Below are 21,803 nucleotides of genomic sequence, written 5' to 3'. Positions count from 1 at the left end.
GAAGAGACTGTCTTTTTGCCATTGGACATTCTTTCCTGCTTTGTCAAAAATAAGTTGACCATAGAGTTGAGGGTCCATTTCTGGGCTCTCAATTCTGTTCCATTGATCTATGTGTCTGTTTTTGTGCCAGTACCATACTGTCTTGATGATGACAGCTTTGTAATAGAGCTGGAAGTCCGGAATTGTGATGCCGCCAGCTTTGCTTTTCTTTTTCAGTATTCCTCTGGCTATTCTGGGTCTCTTCTGGTTCCATACAAATTTTAGGATTATTTGTTCCATTTCTTTGAAAAAAGTGGATGGTATTTTGATGGGGATTGCATTGAATGTGTAGATTGCTCTAGGTAGCATTGACATCTTCACAATGTTGATTCTCCCAATCCATGAGCATGGAACGTTTTTCCATTTCTTTGTGTCTTCTTCAGTTTCTTTCCTGAGTATTTTATAGTTTTCTGAGTACAGATCCTTTGCCTCTTTGGTTAGATTTATTCCTAGGTATCTAATGGTTTTGGGTGCAATTGTAAATGGGATAGACTCCTTGATTTGTCTCTCTTCTGTCTTGTTGTTGGTGTATAGGAATGCCACTGATTTCTGTGCATTGATTTTATATCCTGCTACTTTACTGAATTCCTGTATGAGTTCTAGCAGTTTTGGGGTGGAGTCTTTTGGGTTTTCCACATACAGTATCATATCATCTGCAAAGAGTGAGAGTTTGACTTCCTCTTTGCCGATTTGGATGCCTTTGATTTCTTTTTGTTGTCTGATTGCTGTGGCTAGGACTTCTAATACTATGTTGAATAGCAGTGGTGAGAGTGGACATCCCTGCCGCGTTCCTGACCTTAGGGGAAAAGCTCTCAGCCTTTCCCCATTGAGAATGATATTCGCTGTAGGTTTTTCATAGATGGCTTTTATGATATTGAGGTATGTACCCTCTATCCCTATACTCTGAAGAGTTTTGATCAAGAAAGGATGTTGTACTTGGTCAAATGCTTTTTCTGCATCTATTGAGAGGATCATATGATTCTTGTTCTTTCTTTTGTTAATGTATTGTATCACGTTGATTGATTTGCGGATGTTGAACCAGCCTTGCAGCCCAGGAATAAATCCCACTTGGTCGTGGTGAATAATCCTTTTAATGTACTGTTGGATCCTATTGGCTAGTATTTTGGTGAGAATTTTTGCATCCATGTTCATCAAGGATATTGGTCTGTAATTCTCTTTTTTGATGGGGTCTTTGTCTGGTTTTGGGATCAAGGTAATGCTGGCCTCATAAAATGAGTTTGGAAGTTTCCCTTCCATTTCTATTTTTTGGAACAGTTTCAGGAGAATAGGTATTAATTCTTCTTGAAAGGTCTGATAGAATTCCCCTGGGAAGCCATCTGGCCCTGGGCTTTTGTTTCTTGGGAGATTTTTGATGACTGTTTCAATTTCCTTAGTGGTTATAGGTCTGTTCAGGTTTTCTATTTCTTCCTGGTTCAATTTTGGTAGTTGCTACATCTCTAGGAATGCACCCATTTCTTCCAGGTTATCTAATTTGCTGGCATAGAGTTGCTCATAATATGTTCTTATAATTGTTTGTATTTCTTTGGTGTTGCTTGTGATCTCTCCTCTTTCATTCATGATTTTGTTGATTTGGGTCCTTTCTCTTTTCTTTTTGATCAGTCTGGCCAGGGGTTTATCAATCTTGTTAATTCTTTCAAAGAACCAGCTCCTAGTTTCGTTGATCTGTTCTACTGTTCTTTTGGTTTCTAGTTCATTGATTTCTGCTCTGATCTTTATGATTTCTCTTCTCCTGCTGGGTTTAGGCTTTCTTTGCTGTTCTTTCTCCAGCTCCTTTAGGTGTAGGGTTAGGTTGTGTATTTGAGACCTTTCTTGTTTCTTGAGAAAGGCTTGTATTGCTATATACTTTCCTCTCAGGACTGCCTTTGCTGTATCCCAAAGATTTTGAACAGTTGTGTTTTCATTTTCATTGGTTTCCATGAATTTTTTTAATTCTTCTTTAATTTCTTGGTTGACCCATTCATTCTTTAGTAGGATGCTCTTTAGCCTCCATGTATTTGAGTTCTTTCCGACTTTCCTCTTGTGGTTGAGTTCTAGTTTCAAAGCATTGTGGTCTGAAAAGATGCAGGGAATGATCCCAATCTTTTGGTACCGATTGAGACCTGATTTGTGACCTAGGATGTGATCAATTCTGGAGAATGTTCCATGGGCACTAGAGAAGAATGTGTATTCCGTTGCTTTGGGATGGAATGTTCTGAATATGTCTGTGAAGTCCATTTGGTCCAGTGTGTCATTTAAAGTCTTTATTTCCTTGTTGATCTTTTGCTTAGATGATCTGTCCATTTCAGTCAGGGGGGTGTTAAAGTCCCCCACTATTATTGTATTGTTGTCAATGTGTTTCTTTGCTTTTGTTATTAATTGCCTTATATAATTGGCTGCTCCCATGTTCGGGGCATAGATATTTACAATTGTTAGATCTTCTTGTTGGATAGACCCTTTAAGTAGGATATAGTGTCCTTCCTCATCTCTTATTACAGTCTTTGTTTTAAAATCTAGTTTGTCTGATATAAGGATTGCCACCCCAGCTTTCTTTTGGTGTCCATTAGCATGGTAAATGGTTTTCCACCCCCTCACTTTCAATCTGGGGGTGTCTTTGGGTCTAAAATGAGTCTCTTGCAGACAGCATATTGATGGGTCTTGTTTTTTAATCCAATCTGATAGCCTGTGTCTTTTGATTGGGGCATTTAGCCCATTTACATTCAGGGTAACTATTGAAAGGTATGAATTTAGTGCCATTGTATTACCTGTAAGGTGACTGTTAACTGTCTGTTGTCTGTGTTCGTTTCTGCTCTTTGCTGCTTTTAGGTTCTCTCTTTGCTTAGAGGACCCCTCTCAATATTTCTTGGAGGGCTGGTTTCGTGTTTGCAAATTCCTTTAGTTTTTGTTTGTTCTGGAAGCTTTTTATCTCTCCTTCTATTTTCAATGAGAGCCTAGCTGGATATAGTATTCTTGGCTGCATATTTTTCTCGTTTAGTGCTCTGAAGATATCTTGCCAGTCCTTTCTGGCCTGCCAGGTCTCTGTGGATAGGTCTGTTGCCAATCTAATGTTTCTACCATTGTAGGTTACATATCTCTTCTCCCGAGCTGCTTTCAGGATTTTCTCTTTGTCTCTGAGACTCGTAAGTTTTACTATTAGATGTCGGGGTGTTGACCTATTTTTATTGATTTTGAGAGGGGTTCTCTGTGCCTCCTGGATTTTAATGCCTGTTTCCTTCCTCACATTAGGGAAGTTCTCTGCTATAATTTGCTCCAATATACCTTCTGCCCCTCTCTCTCTCTCTTCTTCTTCTGGGATCCCAATTATTCTAATGTTGTTTCGTGTTATCGTATCACTTATCTCTCGAATTCTGCCCTCGTGATCCTGTAGTTGTTTCTCTCTCTTTTTCTCAGCCTCTTTATTTTCCATCATTTGGTCTTCTATATCGCTGATTCTCTCTTCTGCCTCATTTATCCTAGCATTTAGTGCCCCCATTTTTGATTGCACCTCATCAATAGCCTTTTTGATTTCGATTTGGTTAGATTTTAGTTCTTTTATTTCTCCAGAAAGGGTTTCTCCAATAACTAACATGCTTTTTTCAAGTCCAGCTAGTATCTTTAAAATCGATTCTGAACCCTAGTTCTGATATCGTACTAATGTCCATATTGAGTAGGTCCCTGGCAGACAGTACTACCTGTTGTTCTTTTTGTTGAGGTGATTTTTTTTGTCTTGTCATTTTGTCCAGAGGAGAATAGATGAATGAGAGAACAAAATGCTAACAGGGTAACAATGTCCCCAGAAAATATACTCTAAACAAATCAGAAAAGACCTGAAACCAGGGGAAAAGAAAGGGAAAGAAAGAAAAAAGAAAGAGAAAAAGAAAAAAAAAAAGAAAAAAAAGATAAAAACAAAAACAAAACAATTCAAAAAAGGCAGAATATGATCAAATATGATCAGGCTAGTGCATAGATCAGTGCCACACACTAGATTTTGGGCGTATTTTGGTCTGTTAGAAAAAAGTGCCTCCTAAAATTTTAAAGGAAGAAAGACATATATGTACAAAATAAGGGTTGATACAATGAAGGGATGGAAGATGACTGTAAAGATGAAAATTATAAAAGATTTTATAAAAGGACTTGGTAAGATAAGTTGTTTGAAAAAAGAAAGAAGATTTAAGGAAAAAAAAAAAAAGGAAAAAGGGAGAGAATGTGATCAGGCAGGAGACTAGAACAAAGCCATACACTAGTGGTTTAGGGTATATTTTGATCTGTTAGAAGAAACTGTACCTCAAAATTTTAAAGAGAGAACAACTTATATATATATGCCAAAAACAAGGATAACTACTATGAAGGGATAAAATATGACTCTAAAAATGAAAAAAAAAAATAAAAAATGTTTTTTTTTTTAAAAAAAGGGATTTATAAGATGTTGGTTGAAAAAGGGAAAAAGAAAAATAAAAAAAAGTCAACAAAAATTAACTTTGATGAAATAATGAATCATGGTAAAAAAAAAAAAAAAAAGAAGCCATGAATCTATGTGCAGTATTCCACTAGCGCTGGAGTTCTCCTATTCTCCTTGATCGATCAACTTGGTCTTGGCTTGCTGGCTGTTTGTGCTGATCTTCTGGGGGAGGGGCCTGTTGCTGTGGTTTCCAAATATCTTTGCCGGAGGCGGAATTGCCCCGCCCTTGTCGGTCCGGGCTAAGGAAGCTGCTCCAGTTTGCTCTCAGGAGCTTTTGTTCCCTGCAAGCTCTCGGTACAGCTTTGGAGGACCAGGGCGAAAATGGCGGCCTCCCAGTCTCCACCCGGAGGAGCCGAGAACTCGGGGCCCCACTCCTCAGTGCGCCCCCAGAGAAAAGCAGTCACTTCCGTGTCCCCGGTCTCCGGCCGCACTCCGTGCTCACCCGGCCTGTGATCGAGCGTTTCTATCTCTGGCACCCGACCCCGCTCGGAGTCTCCAAACCCAGCAGATCCCTGCAGTGCGTTCCCGCACCGCTCCTCCCCGGGAAGGAAGGGGAGTCTCCCCGGATCTGCTGCTTGTTGGGTCCCTGCTGGGGGAGCCGTGCCCCGACTGGGCCGCAGATCACAGTTTGTGGCAACCCAGAGCTGAGAGCCCGCGACTCTGCTCCGTCTCTGCAGCCAGCTTCCCTGCTCTGATACCTGGGAGCTCTGCTGCACTCAGACACCCCCGGTCTCTCTGTGACCCCAAGGGTCCTGAGACCACACTGTCCCGGGAGGATTCCACCCCCCGCTTAGCCACTGCAGCGACGTCCCTCTGCCGAGCCAACTTTTAAAAGGTCCGATTTTGGGCTCCGCGGCTCTATCACTTGCCAGAAGCGGCCGGCGGAGGCCCCTCCCCCGCCGTCTATCCTCCCGAATATCGCCTCGGATTCACTTCTCCGCACGCCCTACCTTCCAGTAAGTGGTCGCTTCTCTGTTCAGAGAGTTGTTGCTACTCTCCTGTTCGATCTCCTGTTGAGTTCGTAGGTGTTCAGAATGGTTTGATCCCTATTCAGCTGAATTCCTGAGACCAGACAAAATCTAGGTCTCCTACTCCTCCGCCATCTTGCTCCGCCCCTAGGTGGCTTCCTATTAAAAAATTTTTATTTAGCACATATTTACACACCGTTAATCCACATTGTACTAGATTTGTGTTTCTTAAATTTACAAAGAAAAATCAACAAAAATACCCTTGGAATTTTTTTTTCCAAATTGCTCCCGTCCAGTTGCCTTCTTACTTCTCCCCTTCTTAGCCACATTTCCTAAACGTGATGTCCACACTTGAAGTATGGCTCTCTTCAGCTCCCCACTCCCTTCCCAGAAGTGGCCCTCATGAAGGTCACTGGTGATTTTCTTGTTGCTAAAGCCAATGGTGGTGATGGTGATGGTTCCTTATATATTTCTATGTTTGATGATGCTGACCGCCCCTCCTTGGAGATCTTCCTGCTCTCTTGGTTCCATGAAATAATCTACTCATAACCATGAAAGGTCTGAGTGTTTACCTTCTTTGCAGGCCGTTAGCCTGCACAGATTCATAGATGCTGGCAGAAGATGTGAGACTCATGGGTCAGAGACAAAGGACTTCATTCGTCACCACACAGCAGGCAGCATGACCTTATGTTTGGGACAGTTCCTGCCCTCCACCCCTGCCCCCAGCCAAGTCCAGTGAGAATGATGTGAGGGTGGATCTGGGCCAGGTTTGCTTACAGTGGGGAACCCTGTGCTTAGGAATCCCCAACTTTTTATTGTTAGCTTTATTGAGATATAATTTATAAAGCATAAAGCTTAGCAAGTATAGAATTCAGTGCCTTTTAGTGTATTTGCAGTCATGGCCCCATCATCACATGCTTTGTCTTTCCTTCTTTTCACCTGTAGGTACCTTAGATCAAAAAACAGCTCCTTCAGGCAACCCGGGGGATGAAAAACTTGCTGGGCTTTGGATCTACAGAAGGTTGCTTTCTCCCCAGTTTCTCTGTACCTGATACATGGACCCCTCCTCCCTCATCCTTTGTAGCATGTCTCTGAGGACTGTAGCCAACTCACACCTGGAAATTTCTCTTCACACACTTATTCTTTCCTCCTTCATTTCCTAATGCCCTTTCCTGGGGGTCTTCCCTTAGCCCACCCTCAGTTTATGCACTTCAGGATTTGATCTCTGCTCCTCCCAGCCTCAGTGCCTGGGAGCTGGGGGAAGAGTGGTGAGTGAGGCGCACCTACTTTGTGTCCTCATGGGGCTTACCTTCTGACAGCTGACACAGATATTAGGCAACTGAGACAGTTCAATATTTCAGCACATATGTGACCAGGCTACCAGGGGAAGAGAAGGGTTTTTCGGGAGATGCTCTACGAGTATCTATCTGAGATGTGCCCTTGGAGGAAGTGGCCTTTGATTGGAGTTCTGAGGGGGGACCTGGAAATTGCCAAAGGAGATGGTGCCACACAGGGAAGTGGCACGTGTGCTGACCCTTCACCACCTGCTCACCCTCTTTGCTCAGGGCTTCCCACTCCCTATGGGGCTTAATCCAGGACCCTCCTGACTCTGCAGGAACTCTGATCCCTGGTATCAACCCCAAATGAGCAGTCAGCCATGCATGCAGGGGGCCCTTGGGAGGGCTTCAGCACAGCTAATCAAAAATGATTTATGTCCACTTCTATTTCTTTTAACTTTTAATAAAAAATAATCAAAAGCTATTCTTTAGAGACTACCAGAGAGGTACAAATATGGTCTTAAGAGAATCAGTGAGTCAGGCTTTAGTGACTTTTCAAATGTCATGCCATTGAAGAAGTAGGACTTGAAGTGAAAAGAATATTCATTTACAAACGAACTGTGAGAATTTCACCTGAATATTTTCTAGCCAAGAAAGAAGGCTTCCAGGATTCTGTATTAGAGCATCTTGTGTGAAACAGGCATCCTGTCTGTAGCACAGCCTTTTCCTTTTATTAAAGAGAGTACTGTTTCCACTTTGACCAATCACAAATCAATTACAAACCTGCACGCTCTCTCTGAAATAATAATAATAATGACAGTCATTTTTGCAGGCTATGTCTTATCTCTCCGTGAAGGGAATAATGCCCTGACATAGGAGCGGAGGGGAGGGGGCATTGCAGAACGGCAAGGCCATTAGAGATGTAGCTGTAATAGAGTATCGTGAAAACAGCAGACTCTGCGTGGCATCAGGTGCTTTTCTGGCTTCCTCTCTAGGTAGTTCCTGAGGATAGGTCTTGCCTGGGGCTGGAAGGATGCGTGTGTGCTTGGGCCAGAAACGTTCAAGTGTGGGTATTGGCAGCCCCTTTTCTTGCAAAGAGTGACTCTCAAATGACGTAAAAAAAAAAAGTGGCTAAGGAAAGGTGGAATTCGAGTTGTTTTAAAAGAGTCAAGCTGATGAAAGGGGAGAAAGAAAAATGAGAGATTTCTAAGGATGCTGTTGCCATGATTGGAGAGGCAGGAGTATAAAATGGGATCAAGCAAGACCACCGCTTAGGTTACACAGTGCCTTCATTCAATTGAGAATGTGTGTCCCCCCCGCCCCCTCCCGGATGGGTGAATTGGACAAAGGTTCACCTTCTGGGCAGATGCATCCTCATGGGCTTAGAGCTTGGCAAGCAGACAAAGCCTCTGGGCAAAGCAGATAACCTTCTTCCAGTGGGCTCCGTCAGCCAGTGGGTCTGGACTCTGGTTTGCCAGGACAGTTCGAGCTGGCTCTGAGTGACGCACCAGTGGCTGGGCATTTCTGGTGCAGTGACCAGTTGCTCAACTACAGGAAGTGGTCTGGATTTAAGGAATGTTTCCATCCATGTATTCTGTGGTATGGTTTGACTCCTTACTTTCCATTGAGGGACTTAAGACAGCAGTAACCTTTACGTCTTGGAAACCTAGGACAAAGTGAGCAGTGTCAGCATCACTTGGGAACTTGTTAGAAATGCAAATTATCTAGCCTTGCCCCTGACTACTGAATCACCCTCCAGGTGATTCCAGTCCCTGCTGACTTTTGAGAACCACTGTTTTAGATTCATGAAGTTGGGTTAAGAAAACCTCACCTGAACCTAATAGCCTGTCAGGTATGCCATTGCTTAATAATGTACTCAGGGAGTCTGTTAGCCAAGAATGTGGGAAGATATTTGGGCAATGCGTCTTCACGTAGATACTTCTGACTTAGAGACCACTGAGGTTTCCAGAAAGCTAGGCATCTGGACTTCTGTCATAGCATTTCCCAAACTGTTTTCTCTGGAGCCATCATTTCCTGCAACATGGCAGTTGGTGTTCTTTGAATAAGCAAAGTAAGTTTCTGGAACACTGCACGCTCTACCCTCCCCTCACAGAGTCCTGGTGTAACTGTGCATGGTCCTGTAGGGATGGCAATTGGGCAATGGGATAAGGCCTCAGTCTCTGGAATCAGATCACCTGGGTCCACATGCTAATTCAGTCACTCAGCAAAGTCAGACAAGGACTTGCTACTGCCCATGTGGTTGGTTCTGACTCACTGAGTCAGAATCTGCCTTTTTAATGAGATCCCCGTGGGATTTGTATGCATGGTAGGTTGAGAAGTACCATTCGTAAGGCATGTTGCTTGACCTATTTCTATCTCAGTTTCCTCATTTTTAAAATAGGAGTAGTAATAGGGCTTCTCTCATGCTTTATGGTGCATGAGAAGCACCTGGAGGGTTTGTTAAAACAAAACTGGACTGGCTCTATCCCTTGAGTTCCTGATTTAATAGGGTTAGGGTGGGGCCAGAGATTTTGCATTTCTAACGGGTTCCCCAGGGGATGCTCCTGTGGTGGGTGTGCAGACCACACTTTGAGAACCAGTGTTCTGGATCATTCTAAGAGCACAGCTGACTCTGTGCCGGCCCTGTTGTCCTCCACGAAGCATGCTACTTTAATACCCAACTTTATACTTGACCCTTTTTGCCATTTTGTTGGAATTTTAGCCCAGCCTGTAAATTCCTCTGGGCAGAAATTACACCTTCCACACTCCATACTTTTTCATTTTGTGTTTCGTTGAATAATGAGGACATTTCCAGTGTTGTTAATAATAGAATAGGGAAGGGGAAAAACTCAGATTGCCAACCCCAATAAACAGTGTCTACAAATGGATATCAGCCCTGGGATTCTCTTTAAAATTTGCATTTCCAGTAGCTTTTCAGGTGATGCTGATGGTCCAGGAAGCCCTCCCCCCCCCCCCCAAAGCACTTTCATAGAGATTTTTAAAGGATTAAGTGAATTCTGTCATGTAAGCCAGTTAACACAGTGCCTGGCATAGGCTGCATACTCAAAAATGTTAATGTGACTTTTACCTAATAAATGCTCAGACAAATCCTGTTAGGTTGAACGAAATATTTATCAAACTCACTTAGTTGTGGAACTCTTTACTCATGGGAGATATATTGACTTTTGGGGGAAGCAGTGTGTTATACTGCAGGGGTGCTCAAGCTTTCCCATGTAGCGAGTGTTCAGTGGAGTCCATTCCCAGCTTGGTCCCCGCCTCCCACATTTTTGAACAGGTTCAGGAGCAGGCTACTGGCATATCTCAAAGCAGTGGCTCATGGGACTTCAGGAGATCCCGGAGGAGGAGGCGGCAGAGACAGGAAAGTGCTAGGTAGAATGGATGCTATCGGTGTCCTGGACAGTGTCCTTTCTGAGCCGGTGCCCCCAACCCTAAGGCAGTGTGCGGTTGGCTGCTAGAGGCTCACAGCTCCCCCTTCTCCACAGAACTGCTTTGGGGCAAATGGGAACAGTTTCCTTCTTTCCCTACCTGGCAGGCCATGGCCAGTGACTGGCTGACATGGGGTACCAGTGCGGGCTCCTTGCCTCAAGCTGGGGTCAGCTCTGGTACACTTGAGGCTCTCGAGGTCCTGTGGAGTCAGGCTGAAGCTGGACCGTTTTGACCACATCCTTCCTCAGTGGCTCCTTTGCTCACTGTCCTGCATCCCCTTTCTCCAGTGGGCACTTGGTAGGTCACCGTGTCTCAGACTCCGCTTCTGGGGAGCCTGGCTCTATCAGTGCCCACTGGGAAGTTTATCCAATTTGCCCCGGACACAGAGGGGCTAGAAGATGACTCCATTTTAGAATAATGGATGTAGGTCCGAAAGGAGAAAGGCAGTATGCCCGAGATTTCAGAGGAAGGGTATACTTACATGTGAAACGTGATAGGCACCAGAAGAAGATCTCCAGCGTGTGGGAGTGGTGACTCGGGGGCCTGCTAGATTCTTCCCCAGGCTTCCATATACATCATCCATGCCATGCTTCTGTTGGGCTTTTTCCAGGACTTTGACTTCTCTTAGCTTTTCTGCTCCTTTTCCCTCACATCCTAGCATTTGTATCCCCAAGCATGTACGCGGCACCTGGCGTCTTGGGAGGATTTACTCTTCCACCTTGTCTCTGGGCTGCGGTCCATTTCGGGCTCCCGACACCCTGCCCGCTCCACCCCTCCTCGTGCCCACTCAAACCCGCTCAGTTGCCTGTGAACCTGGAATTCCTGGGTCTGTTCCTGCTTGATGAACCCTCCCCTTGCATTTTCCTTCCTGCCTGTGTCTGGGGCTGAGACCATGGTTGGAACTTGTGCTGCTTACACAGTCCTTCTGGTTAAATCCCTTCACGTTGCTGTGGCATTCTGGTCGCTGAGCCTGTCACTGTGCCTGGTCTTCTAGAATCTCTCCTGATCCTGGTTCCTCGGCTGCTGCTCATTTGCCTTGACCTTCATCACCTACTTGCCCTTTCGTCTGAGCTCATCTCTCTGACTTGACCTTCATTTCTCCTTGCCGGTGGTCCATCGCAGTGCCATTTCTTATCATGGCTGTGGGCTCTCCACGTTCCTGTCCTGCTCTTGCCTGCTCCCAATATGACAAGTGTGATTACCCGAAGACCTATTTTCCAGAGATTTTATAAGACAACCTGCAATTTCCTATCCTTCAGTGGGAGAAAGCTTGGTGGTTCAGGAACTAATGAGAAAAATGTGAATGGTTCAGGGGATGCATTACTCCTCTGTGTTTTTGCTGGAATGTGACATCATTAAGAAGAAAAGCAAATAATACTGGAAGTCACATCAAAATAAAATTTTTTAAAGATTTTATTTATTTGATAGCACACAAGCAGGGGGAGTGTCAGGCAGAGGGAGAGGGAGAAGCAGGCTCCCCAGCTGAGCAGGGAGCCTGATGCAGGACTCAATCCCAGGACCCTGGGATCATGACCTGAGCCGAAGGCAGACACTTAACCGACTGAGCCCCCCAGGCACCCAAAAAAATTTAAACTAAAGATGAAAAAATGAATGTTTTGCACTTAATTGGCTCTTTGCTGTTTGTTAGTTTCTTGTGGCTGATGTAACAAATTAGACTTAGTGGCTTAAAACAACACAAATTTATTACGTTGCGGTGGTAGAGATCAGAGGTCAGAAATGCATCTTACAGGGTTAGATGGAGGTGTTGGCCAGGCTGCATTCCTTCTAGAGGCTCTGGCGGAGAATATGCTCCCTTACCTTTCTCAGCTTCTGGAAGCTGTCTGCATTCTTTGGTTCTGGTTCCTTTCTCCATCTTCAAGCCATCAGTCACATCACTTTGACCTCTGCTTCTGTCACCACATGTCCTGTCTCTGACTCTGACCCTCCTCTGTCTTTCTCATATGAGGCCCGTTGTGATTACATTGAGCCCACCTGCATCATCTGGGATCCTCTCCAAATCTCCAGATCCTGAGCCTAATCAACATCTTCAAAGTCCCTTTCACCATAGAAGGTGACATATTCCCAGGTTCCAGGGATTAGCATATGGACATTGTGGGGGGGGAGCATTATCCCTACCCCACTTTTCATGGTTAATTTCGTGGTTGATTTGGAGAGCTCAGTTCACACCAGGATACGCCGTCACGGGCTCAGTGCTCTGGACACTTTCTCATTTATGCATCACGAGAACTTCATAAAGTGGGCACCAGTATCACATCCATTAATGGTGTAAGGAAACCAAAGCTGAGAGAAATGGAATCAGGGCCCAAGGCTGCACATATTGGGCATTTGTGTGCTTTTGTTTTATTATCATTCCCTGTCCCATGTTTCCCTAGCTCCTGCCCTGGCCTCTCTCAAGTATCTAGCCTCCTGGGAGCTCAGCTGTGACCACTGGGGGACCAGCCACATCCAGGAGGGAGGTTGTCTGGGCTTTGGGAGGAGTTGCAGATGAGGCGTTTTGAGCACAGTATTTTTTTTCTGCCTAGATTTTTATATACTTCTTTATCCTTAACATCTAATATTTTTGTGAAGTAAAATGCGTACCTCAATTGTTGTGGTTTTCATAAATTTTGTCAAGTGAATGGTAGGCCATTTCAGTCTAAGGGTTTGGGTCTTGTTTTCATCCAGGCAAGTGAGCTGATGTGACTTAGGACAGGATTTGTGTTCCATTCCCTAAGCTCCCATCTTTAGGCGTACCAAATACTTATCTGGTACATTGTCTGATCTCTGTTTTCTTCCTCAATTTACCTCCCTCCTCTCCTTTTATTGGTGCCTTCTTGGAAATCTGGGTTATTTTCTAACGTCTCCCCCCACCTCTGCCTCCAGCTGTCAGTGCTCTTCTGCAGTGTTGAGTCTGCCGTTCACTTCTAGCACCATTTTGAATCCTGCAAATGGTGCCCTTGTTTGTTTCCTGTAATTCTTTTGAGGTTTATTTTCTTTCTTAGTACTTTTCCTTCTCCACTCACCTCTTAGATGATGGTCTGTAGAGTTCATGTGCTGGCTTCATGCTTGGTGTCTTCTTTCTTATCTCCCAAATAAATTTATTGGCTGTTCAAAGCATTGGAGGTCTGAGGAAAAGCCTTGTGTCTGAGGAACTGTCTGGCTGGGACGTCCGGCATTTTTGCTTCCTCTACCTGTCTTTCCTTTTTTGGGGGGGGGGGCGATCCTCAGCTAAGAAATTGGTGGTGCGTAGGTAGCTCTTGGCCACTCTCTTCTCCACATGTGGGAATGAGTGTGCTAGAGGAGGTGTGGGGTGGGGAGTAGTTACCCCACATTAGAGCACCACATGGTATCTTTGGGCAAAGTGCTGATGCCTGGTGGCCTGCATTCACATCCCAGCTCTGCCACTTCCAAGCTGTGCAAGCCTGGGCAGGCAGATCACCTCTCTGAGCTTCAGCTTCCTTGTATATACAATGGACATAAGAAGTGGGCCCCCCTCACAGATTTTTGTGAGGAATTAATGGAGAAGGAATGTAAAACACTTAGCCCGCAGTAGTGCTTAGTCACTGTCAACTTAAGAAAGATCAAAATCTTTATGATGTTATAAAAAATCAGGTTAGAAAATACCCAGCCAGAGCCTCAACGCTCCCTTTCCAGGTGTGAAAGGGACTGCTCAGCAGTGAGGAGAAAATGGGCTTGTTTTGGTGACCCATCTCTTCTGAGACCTTTCTGTGCCTTCAGCCAACTTTTCCTCAGATCAGGTCACATTCCTGGCATTTGCCAGAATTTCCTCTACTTCCTCACTGCATATTTTGGGAGAGGGGATTGTGTCTGGGGTCGTCAGTTCTCAGAGTCTGAGCGAGTTGTACCATCTCTTGCAAAAACGTATCCGAGCATGAGGCAGGTGGTGGGCAGTTTCCGCCCCAGTGACTTCTCCCTTCAGTTCCTTGCATTGATCTTGTGCCGTCCTGTTGCAGAGTTTCTGGAATGGGAAGGGGTTATGGTTGCCCCTCCTCTTGCCATGCTTTTAAGTCTGGTATTTCCTCTAGTTCCTTTATTCTTTTCAAGTATAAAAGCAGTGTTTGAGGCAGAAAGTCTAGAGAATGCCAAAAAGTAAAAAGAGGAAAGCCAGCCCCTCCAATCTCCCGGTCCAGTCTGGAGCAAGTCACACAGAGGCCTAGGTTTCCCCATGTTTCTTGGCTGTTTGCTCCCGGCCCTCCCTGCTGTTCCATCTCATTGGCCTGGGACAGCTGAGCCCTGGAGCCCTACCCCCTCCCATGTCCCAGGCCTGACCCATCGCTAATGGGAGCGTGGATGGATGGAAGCAGGTCATGTGTGTGCTGGAGGTGTTTACTGTGGACAGGAAGGGATGAAGATCGCATCGTGGAAGTTTCCAGTTGTGGAGAAGCTCCTAAATCCTAAAGTTTCCCGAAATCCAACTAGATAATTAAAGCACTCAATTTTACTTTCAGAAACGAAATAAAGGCAGTGAGGATAGGGTCTCAGTGAAAAGATGCTTGACCCGAAGTTGGAAAAGCTGGATAAGGGACTTCCTTGCTCCCTGCATATTTACTCAGCCACACTGACATTTGGATTCTGCTAAGAAGAGCAGCAGTAATACCTCAAACAAGGCTGGGAGGATTAAAAAGGAGATTCAGGGTCTGGCTCATAGAAGGTGCTTAATAGTCACTCAGGTTGCATCCTCAGGCGTGTACCTTACCAGTTGTCATTGCTTGCTGCTGCTACAGAAGGGACTCATTCAGACTCAGACTATCACACCTGAGATTCAGCACAGTATAGATGAAAACGCTTGTGCATTCACCTTGATTCTAGAATTGTTTACCAAGTTGGGAAATTGGGCACAGTGCTGGAGATGAAAAGGGGCTAAAGGATGCCCTCGGAGAGCTCCGAGTCTAGTCTAAAGGGGGAAACGTGTAGGCAAAAAAGCAAACAAACAAAAACCCCAAAACCACAACAAGACCAGTAGAGAGTAAATAGCTTCTAGAAGGTGGTGTGACAGGCGAACTTACCGGAGATGGCGATGTGCTGAGCATGAGGTTTTAAGGGTGAGGGACTGACCCCAGGCAGACGGGAGGTTCCAGGCTGAGGAAAAAGCAAATGCCAAGGAGGAGAGGTGCTGGGAAACCACCATCCACACCACGCCTGGAGACAGATGGGTCCCTCAGGGCCTGTGGGTAGGGTATCAGGGCACCAGCCATGGGCTGAGGGCCAGGCTGTTTATTGTCACTTCATGGGTTATGTTTTCAGTAGCCTATCTGAGTCTGTCTTTGGGGGAACCTTGTGGGTTCTGCGTAAGAGATGAAGGAAGATGGGAGGAGGGCTCAGGGCCAAATGCCAGCCTCAAGCTCAGGCCAAGCAGGGAACCAAGGTGTCGGGAGGAGGCCTGTGCCCTCTCTTCTTACCATCAGGCACTGCCCTCCAGAATCAGCTCGCTAGCAAAGTTTATACTTGAGTCAGATCACTTGGAAAAGCCAGCCATGGATACTCCTTATGGAAAGCCATGGCCCCAGGGATGTGGGGACAGGTGGAGCTTCCGAGTTGGGAGTCCCTGGGGGCCGTAAGGTGATGTGATTTCTCCTCCCCCTCCCTCCCTCTGTCCTGCAGCAATGGAACGGCAGGGACACAGCCCTCATGGTTACTCGCGTGGTCAACCACAGACGCTTCTCAGCCACAGTCAGTGTGGCCGACACCGCCCATCGGAGTGTGAGCAAGTACCGCTGTGTGATCCGTTCTGACGGCGGTTCCGGTGTGTCCAACTATGCTGAGCTGATTGTGAAAGGTGAGTGGCCCCTCCCACAGGGCTGATTCCACGGGGAGGAATCCAGGTGCCCCTTCTCATCTCAGTGGAAAGACACACCCTTTCCAGTCCCCCACGCCCACCCTGCAGAGAAAGAGGCAGAGTTACTGTAAAATCATGCATATTGCATTGTTATTCAACAAGTTGAGTCTTATTATAGGGTCCCCCTGTGGGAGCCTCTGGGGTATACAACATGGAAGGCATCTCCAGGTTTGGCTTTATTTTGCATTTAAACTTTGAACCAACGTCCTTGTGTTTTGGTGGTGGTCTTCTGCCGTGTTCGGAGAGTGTACAATTGTTTCTGAGGGATTTTTTTTTTTTTTAACTGAAAACGCGATTTGATGACAATATTTTGGAAGGACTTTCGAAATAACCCCCCCCCCCACCCCACTGGCTTTGATTCAATTCTTTCCAGTTTTCTTGTTCTTGTTCACCTTGAGGTATTGTCAACATGCTTTACATTAAAATATGCACATTGTTGTTGCCTTTTCTGCTCCTTCCAAGGGCTGGATATCCCATTTAGTTTTGAAAGTCTAGATAATCTCTGTTGTAATGCTTAATGGTTGTATACTGTTTCATCAAGCAAGTCCCCCCATTTCTTAAAATCTCCCTATTTGTAGTCATTTAGGTAATTCCAGGTGTTTTTGGTTTTTGTTTTATCTTTCCTCTGCATCAATTAACACCTCAATGGAGTTCTTCCAAAGAGAATATTTTTATTCTATTGAACCAAATTATTTCCTTGGATAAATTCCCTAGGCGTAGAGTTGGTAGGCCAAAGAATACTAGCATCTTTATGGATTTTTCTTTGTGTTGCAATATTGCTTTTGCAAAAAAAAAAAAATGGGTTTGACTGGAAAATTGCAGTGTATGGATGTACTCATTTTCTAGCGTTATGTTCACCGATTAAAATTTTAATATAGCATTACTTTAGTGAATGAAATAATGAAGCTATTCCTCCTATGCTAGCTGTGGAATGACACCTGGTGTGTATGAAGGTGAAAACATGGATCGACGCCCCCTCCCCCCCTTTCCCTGAAAGTCTCCTGAGTCGGTTTCCTTGGTCAAAGGGTTGCTGTGAGGGCCTTGACCTCTAGTTGCTGGCCCCTTAACCTCTAGTTGGTAGCCCTGCCTGAACCTAGACTGGGAGCTGTAACCTTTTTTTTTTTTAATTTTATTTTATTATGTTGTGTTAATTACCATACATTACATCATTAGTTTTTGATGAAGTGATCCATGATTCATTGTTTGCGTATAACACCCAGTGCTCCATTCAATATGTGCCCTCTTTAATACCCATCACCGGGCTAACCCATCCCCCCACCCCCCTCCCCTCTAGAACCCTCAGTTTGTTTCTCAGAGTCCATAGTCTCTCATGGTTCATCTCCCCCTCCGATTTCCCCCCCTTCATTTTTCCCTTCCGACTATCTTTTTTTTTTTAACATATAATTTGTTTCAGAGGTACAGGTCTGTGATTCATCAGTCTTACACAATTCACAGCACTCACTGTAGCACATAACCTTCCCCAGTGTCCATCACCCAGACACCCCATCCCTCCCACCCCCCACCATCAAAAAAAATGAAATCTTGCCATTTGCAATGACGTGGATGGAACTAGAGGGTATGATGCTAAGCGAAATAAGTCAATCAGAGAAGGACATGTATCATATGACCTCACTGATACGAGGAATTCTTCATCTCAGGAAACAAACTGAGGGTTGCTGGAGTGGTGGGGGGTGGGAGCTTTAGTCTGAGATTCTCCCTCCTGGGTTGTCCTGACTCTAGATGGATATTCACATGGCTGACTGTTTGTCATCAGTCAGGTCTTAGCTTGAATGTCGTCATGCCATCTCCTTCAAGGGGATATCCCCAGCCCCCACCCCAGCTGGATGCTTTCTATCAGGTCACCTTGTCCCTTGTTCAACATAGCACTGCACTTCAAAATTACATTTTTTCCTTTATTCGTGCGTGTTCTTGGTAATTTTCCATCTTGTCCTTTAGAACACGAGCACTGTGAGAATAGGGGCATTGTTTGGTTTGGTTCATGTTGTACAAGTCCACCCAGGCTTAGCCGAGTGCTTGGCATGCGTCCCGAGCACGCCCACATATGAAACCACTGGCGTTTAGCTGTTTGGTCCTGTGCGGTTGGTCATTTCATAAGGCTGAACCTTAAAATACTTGTTGAATGATGGATGAGTGAATGAATTATTAGCCTCAGGAGGAACTCATTTCATCTCCATAATACCATGAACACTTAAGCTGAAGATCAACAAATTAAGCAGTCATGAACAAAACAACCAATAGGGAAAAAAAAAAAACCCATCTTAAAATCGTTTACATTGAGAGCCATTAATATGTAAAAGAAACCATCATTTCCATTGCATTAGGCTCATATATTTGCTTTTTTGGGGCCGTTAGATTGACTTCTGTGATGAAGCAGCCTTTTGCAGGCCTCTCAGGCACTCAGTGAATCTGTGATTTCCAGAGCTGCCCCCTCTGGAAGTTCATCGTACCTCTTCCGTGGTAGCCTCACACACTGGAGTGGGAACCCACCAGAGGATGGACTGTTTCCCCTCACTCCCTCCGCGGGCTCACCCGCAGCTTGCAGGTGCCCGGCATGAGGCTGGTAAGGAGATAACGGGATGAGTGACTGTGGCCACTGCTGGAGTGCTCTGATCTTTCCACACAGACCAGTGGAACCAGAAAGCTGGGTTTATTCTTCCTTTACATCCCTTGTTGAGGAGGAGGAGGTGTGGGATGCCAAATCCGGAGGGCTTTGAGGCTGAGGATGCCATTTCCATGGGGAAGCATCATTGCCTTTGTTTGGAGGGGTGGCCAGGGTTTATTGGGACAGTGGTTTATCCTTTGTGGGCTCTGCACCCTGGGCTGGGGTTCGGGCTGGGGGGAGCAGTACACTGGCCACGTGCAGCCTTGTTGGCACCTGGTATCATGGTGTTATAAACAGTGTTGAAAGGGTCCAGACTGCATGCAAACTCATGACAAATCTCTGGACCTGTTGCTAAATTGCTCTCCACGTCTCTGGAATGGAGTATTTACTACCTTCTAGGTTCCCAAAGAAATGAATTTAACCCTTTTTACACACACACACACACACACACACACACACACACACACACACACACACACACCCATAGCTAGTGGTAACCAAGCCAAATAAGAAAATGAAAGACACACACACACACACACACACACACACACACACACACACCCATAGCTAGTGGTAACCAAGCCAAATAAGAAAATGAAAGGCAGGGGATGCCCAGAGCAGCAGGAATCAGTGGAATCCTCATCAGAGGAGGCCTGTCGCCCTGGATGTCTGGCCAGGAACCCATGGGAAGGCCGCAAACCAGAGCATTTGGGGGAAAGTGTCTTATGAAGAATGACTCACTGGCCCCTTAGAGCCCCTTGCCATGACTTAGCAGGATGGTTAGATACTTTAGTACTGAAATATTTGCACTTGTTAAAAAAAAAAACAACAAGGAATAAACAAAAATCTTCCTTCTTTCAGGAAATGGAGGAAATTTGGAAGAACAAAACAAAAGTGTTCTCAAGGGCTAAGTCTTCTCCCAGGGGATGGTGCTGCTATCCAAATTGAGTTTCTTACTCCTGGTTTACACATCACACAGGTCGATGTGGGCTGGGGGGCAGGCAGCTGACCTGAGCATGTCACAGAAGGAAAACCACCCCTGGGCAGGTTTTTCCCCAGATTTTCTTCACTTCATTCCAATTCAGAGACAGGAAAGAACTCCTAGAGCCCCGATATGTGGGTTTAAATCCTGGCCCCATCTCGTCGCAGCTCTGTGACCTTGAACATCAACCTCTTCCAGCATCAACTGGCTTATCTGGGAATGGGAATATAGGATTCCGTACCTCAGAGTGGTGTGTGTCCAGAGGATTCAAGAAGACAGTGTGTGTAGAGTTTCTTAGAGCAGTGCTTGGCCCATTGCCCTAGAAGCGTTTGTTAAAAAAATAACTTGCCGAGGTTGGTGTAATTTCCCAGGTAAGGAGGTAAGAGATGGTGAAGGGCTTGGGTGGTGGTCCTCCCCTGCAGAGGGCCACTGGTGGTCTCTCCCCATACAGTCCTGTGCCAAGCATAGGGAAAGGGAGGGTGGAAATATAAAAGTGGGTGTTGACCTGTGGGCTCGGGAAGTTTGTGTCATGGGGTCCATGCTAGGTCAGGCTCCCCGTGTCCCCTCCTCTATCCACCACTGGTGAGCCAGGAAATCTGGGAACTAAGGAGAAGTTAGCTGGTCCTTCTGGGGCTCAGCCATCTGACCACATGGCCTCATCCATTCAGAACGTGGGCATACTGGGGCTGGGAGGTCACAGGGCATCAGGAGCTGGATAGGGGCCCCTCTGACGGTATCCATAGCAGGTGTTTGCACCACGTCGAGCAATGTCTCTCTCTCAGTCTGTGTGTTTATGGCTGGCTGGCTTATGGTTCATGTGCTATCCTGGGATTGTGAGCATCTGGGCTTTAGAAGATGCCATGTAATTTGAGTGTAAGTAATATCAAATTCTCGGGGCAACACAGATCAGAATGAAAGCAAATTGGAATTACTTAATTCTGAAGAGCTCTTTATTGAGTTGTGATAATGTACCTGGGTATACGTTAGATTACTCTGTAATTGAGATTTCACTCAGTTGACAGCCCGGCCCCTCAACCTGCCTGTTCCGGACCAGTGCTCACAAATGCGCTCATTCTCTCCCCGTTTCTGTGTTTCCTCCTGTCTTCGTTTTCAAGATGTTTTTGCTTATCCCAAACTTTATTCTGTAGGAGTCAGGGGATTCCCAGGACATAGGTGTCTTCAACCCAAGTTATGCAGATAGGGTCCTGACGAAAATTTGCTAACATAAAAATGTGCTGTCAGTAGTGATTTTTAAATCCATCTTCCAACTCCATATAACAATGTACCTTGGGCTCAGAACCCTCTTATCAATATGTGGATTAGTGCCCAGAAGAAATCGAATCCTGGCAGTGTGAGTCAGGTGTTCTGAATGAAATACTGATGTTGACTTCCTACCACGGCAGCTTGGTAGGGTCAAGAGTAGGGATTTGGGATGTGAGCACACCTGAGTTTCAATATCAGTCCTGGCCCCAGCTATCTGGGTGACTTCAGGTAAATCACATGTTCCCTCTGGGCCTCAGGCTCCTCATCTGTTCAATGGGTGAGTGTATCTCATTGGATCCATTATGAGAGAGAGATAGTACATGTATAGATCCTAGTACAAAGTGGACACCCATACAGTTGTATCTGTAAGTATCAGTAATCCTATTTTACTACTATCTAAGGGGTATGGCTTAAGTACCTTGGCTGTTTTTCCTTGTCCACATAAAGGAACAATGACTTTATGATATAAATTTAAGTTTAGCCATCTTAAGGTCTGTCTCTGAAATAGGATTGAGGCCACCAAATGCAGCTTGTTGTTCAAAGTCAGTCACAGAAATGCTTTATTGTGTCGCTCTGTATTTTTTTTTTTTTTTTAACATTGTGTTCCAACATGTAAAGGCATCCTGAAACCGCATCAGTTTGGGCCACATCAAGCCTGCAGCGGCAGCTGCGGGTGAGTGTGGCTGCCCCATTCTGGGACACATGCTGCACAGTTGACCACAGCCACTCCCTTGGCCCATTTTGCTGATGTCACTAGTCTGGTTTCTGTAGGCATTTGAGTTTACAGCTTCTGGATTAGAGATTGCATGACTGGAGTAGCAGACTTGTTCTGTGTTCATTTGTTTGATAGTTTGTTAAGCGCCAACTACGGTTCAGATAGTGTGATAAGCC

The 21,803-nt window shown here is 45.5% G+C and overlaps 1 protein-coding gene across 1 annotated transcript in view; it reads left to right on the top strand.

The window, feature by feature from the left end:
* PTPRT (protein tyrosine phosphatase receptor type T) overlaps nucleotides 1-21,803 on the top strand; it is an 856,863-nt gene that overhangs the window by 123,309 nt on the left and 711,751 nt on the right. The window contains exon 6 of the mRNA XM_088026646.1: nucleotides 15,810-15,984. Within this exon, the coding sequence (XP_087882772.1) occupies nucleotides 15,810-15,984 (175 nt within the window). The remainder of the gene's footprint in view (nucleotides 1-15,809; nucleotides 15,985-21,803) is intronic.

This window comes from Eumetopias jubatus, unplaced genomic scaffold (genome assembly GCF_037043125.1).
Source record: "Eumetopias jubatus isolate StellerSeaLion01/CBP00866 unplaced genomic scaffold, mEumJub1_p1.0 scaffold_9, whole genome shotgun sequence".
Lineage (NCBI taxonomy): Eukaryota > Metazoa > Chordata > Mammalia > Carnivora > Otariidae > Eumetopias > Eumetopias jubatus.
This window is presented reverse-complemented; position numbering and strand designations above follow the sequence as displayed.